This window comes from Wasmannia auropunctata, unplaced genomic scaffold (assembly GCF_000956235.1).
Source record: "Wasmannia auropunctata unplaced genomic scaffold, wasmannia.A_1.0 LD336076.1, whole genome shotgun sequence".
NCBI lineage: Eukaryota > Metazoa > Arthropoda > Insecta > Hymenoptera > Formicidae > Wasmannia > Wasmannia auropunctata.
In genome coordinates, this window is record NW_012026814.1 from 776,709 (window position 1) to 779,531 (window position 2,823).

The following is a 2,823-nucleotide window of genomic DNA, read 5'->3' on the forward strand; positions in this document are numbered from 1 at the left end:
CTCGGGCTTATTCTCTCACGCGAAACCTTTATCCCCTGCGTCAGTCAAGTACGCAATTTCCCGATATGTACGAGGCCCCGGCCTCGGGCGCTGGGGGCCGAGATAATGTGCCGGCAAGTCCGCCATACTCGGACCCCGCGCGTCCCCCCCCCCCCATCGGAAAACCAGACTTTATCGGTTCCGCTCGAAAGTTTCTCTACGTTCGAGGGGCAATTAGCCCTCTCTCAAAGCTTTTCCCCCTTATCTCCAGCGTCTCTTTCTTCTCAACCCTATCCGCTGCCATCCCCTTCCCTTTCCCCTCCCCTTGTAAATGCAAACGCGGGCCTCGGTGTGCTTCCGGACTCGGATCAACAATATCTCAACAGTGTTGTTCCTGCGCACAACACTATTGCGCACTCTCAATCTCAGCATCTTAACAGAAATATCTCTGGCGATGAAATGATCTGCGAGGCATCGCAGACGACGAACGATCAGGAGAGAGCACCGTCTTCAGCCGGGATTAAGAAAGGTAACAAACGCACCTTCCAAGACTCGGAGACTGCTTCTACCTCCACGGCGTCTGGATCACGTGAATCCGCGCCTTCTCACCACTCTGAAATTTCGATCGGCTCGAACGCTGGGTCCAACAGCGTTTCCGGCAAAGCAAATAAAACGCGCAAAATTGAAGAAAAGGCAAACACATACACGGCTTCAGATCTCCCTCCTTACGCCGTTCACGTCCACGCGCTAGGCAACAGCAGAAATAGCATGCAGCATCCGGTGAAAATCTTCGCTCAAGTAGGTAAGGTTATGCCTGCGTCCGACATCGTTGAGATGGAACGCCTCGGTATCGGCAAAATAATAGTGGTATGCAGATCAGCGGCGGCCGCTAACAAACTCGTTTCTAACCCGGATCTTGCAACTTTTAACCTAAAGGCAGTAATACCTAACTACAGAGTCCTGAGAACAGGAATTATCAAAGACATTCCGCAAGATTTTGACGTGGCCGAAATTAAATCCTCTATGTCTACATCACAAAATCATAAAATCATTAGCGTACATCGTCTAAATAGGAAAGTTGTGATAAGCGGTAACACTCAGTATGTACCTTCACGTACCATATGCGTTACATTCGCAGGACAATCACTTCCCACTCACGTGACTCTCTTCTGGGCCAGGCACGAAGTTCATCCGTATATCCCTAAAGCTCGGGTATGTTACTCGTGCTATAGAGCTGGCCACGTCAGTGCTGCCTGTCGCAGTCAGCCACGCTGCATCTATTGTGGTAATGCCCCACATGGCAATGACGTCATCTGCCCGCTTAAGGAAGATACACCATGCTGCATAAATTGTTCGGGTGAGCATCTCCCAGTGAATCCTAAATGCCCCCTACTAGAGAACCAAAGGAAAATTCTCACTCTTTCAGCAGCCCAAAATATACCTCTCGCAGAGGCAAAAAAAAGGTTGAATACTCCTCCTTCCCCTACACTCGGCCCTGGTTTCTCTTCTCAGTCCCCCACAACAGGGTCTAGCTCTGCTTTCGCTGTTCCTACTCACAATAGGTTTGAGGCTCTAAACGGAATTAATAATGGTGATTATCATTCCCCAGGTTCGCAGGCTTCTTACGCACAAATAGCGGCAGGCTTATCCTCAAGGCAGCATAGGTCGCAACCAAACCATAATGTCAGAAAATCGGCTGCTTCTCCTATTAACGAGGCACAATCCCACAGGAGTGCCGCGGAGGGCAGGGATCCTCCTCCTCCTCTTCATAATTTCGATAGAAGTCCGCCTTCTTCTTCTTCGGGAAACGGAGTCCGTTTCCAGCCAAATTTCACCAGCACTCCTAACACCAACTCAAACTCAAACTCGCATAGGGGAAGCTCCTCCCCTCCCTCCTACAATCAGAACTTGAATAGAGAATCAAGTGGTTTTGAGGCTCTTCTAGATCTTCTCAACTCTTGTGGCGGATTAGGTAATCCCAATCTTTCCCAAATAATAAATAAGATTCTAACGCTAATTAGAATGATTTCGCCTTACTTAAACCAGCTCTTCAATATTTTTAGTTCCAACAACTCAACGTCTCAGCAGTATACGGTTTTTCCCCAACGCCCCTCGCAGGCCTCCCATCCGTCCGATGGGGCGAACAACTTTTATCATCTGTAAGTCCATCATTGAAAATATTATCACCTCCCCCTTCCCTCCTTCTTCCTAACCCTACCTCCCTTTCCCTTCCTTCCTTGGATACACCCTCCGTTCCCCTCCCTCCCCCACCCCCCTTCCCTCTCTTCCCTTCCCTCTTCCTCCCTCTTCCCCTCCCCCTTCTCTTCCCCTCATCTCCCCTCGATCCCCAATCCACATGACTAAGCGTACCTTTAAAGGTCGTAAACTCTCCGTCCTGTCGTGGAATTGTCGTGGATTGCGAGGTAGATTGCCAGACATTCAGCGGTTAGCTGATTCGTATGACGTTATTTGTGTACAAGAGACTCTAATAAATCCCTCAAGCAAAATTCATCTTAATGGCTTTCGAGTAGTCATGAAGGATAGATTGGCTATTAGGGAATGTGGCATATGCATTCTTCTTCGTAATAATATCCTTTTCGAACCTGTTGATACCTCATTTGTCTTTCACGATTCACTCAAAATCCAGGGTATAAAAATTAAATCTCCGGGGATGGACTTAACTATTATCAATGTGTACAGACACCCCAACAAACGTACGCCTTTCGCAGTATTAGTAGCCCTCTTCGATCTCGCAAATTTGCATAATAATACGTTGTTTTTAGGGGACTTCAATGCCCATCATAGTTCTTGGGGATGCGGCAAGTCGGACGCTATAGGCAGGAA

At 48.4% G+C, this 2,823-nt stretch overlaps 1 protein-coding gene across 1 annotated transcript in view; it reads left to right on the forward strand.

The window, feature by feature from the left end:
- The first annotated feature begins 438 nt into the window (after positions 1 to 438).
- Positions 439 to 2,823, forward strand: part of LOC105449478 — an 8,177-nt gene continuing 5,792 nt past the window's right edge. The window contains exons 1-2 of the mRNA XM_011688735.1: positions 439 to 781; positions 1,118 to 1,951. Of these exons, the coding sequence (XP_011687037.1) occupies positions 439 to 781; positions 1,118 to 1,951 (1,177 nt within the window). The remainder of the gene's footprint in view (positions 782 to 1,117; positions 1,952 to 2,823) is intronic.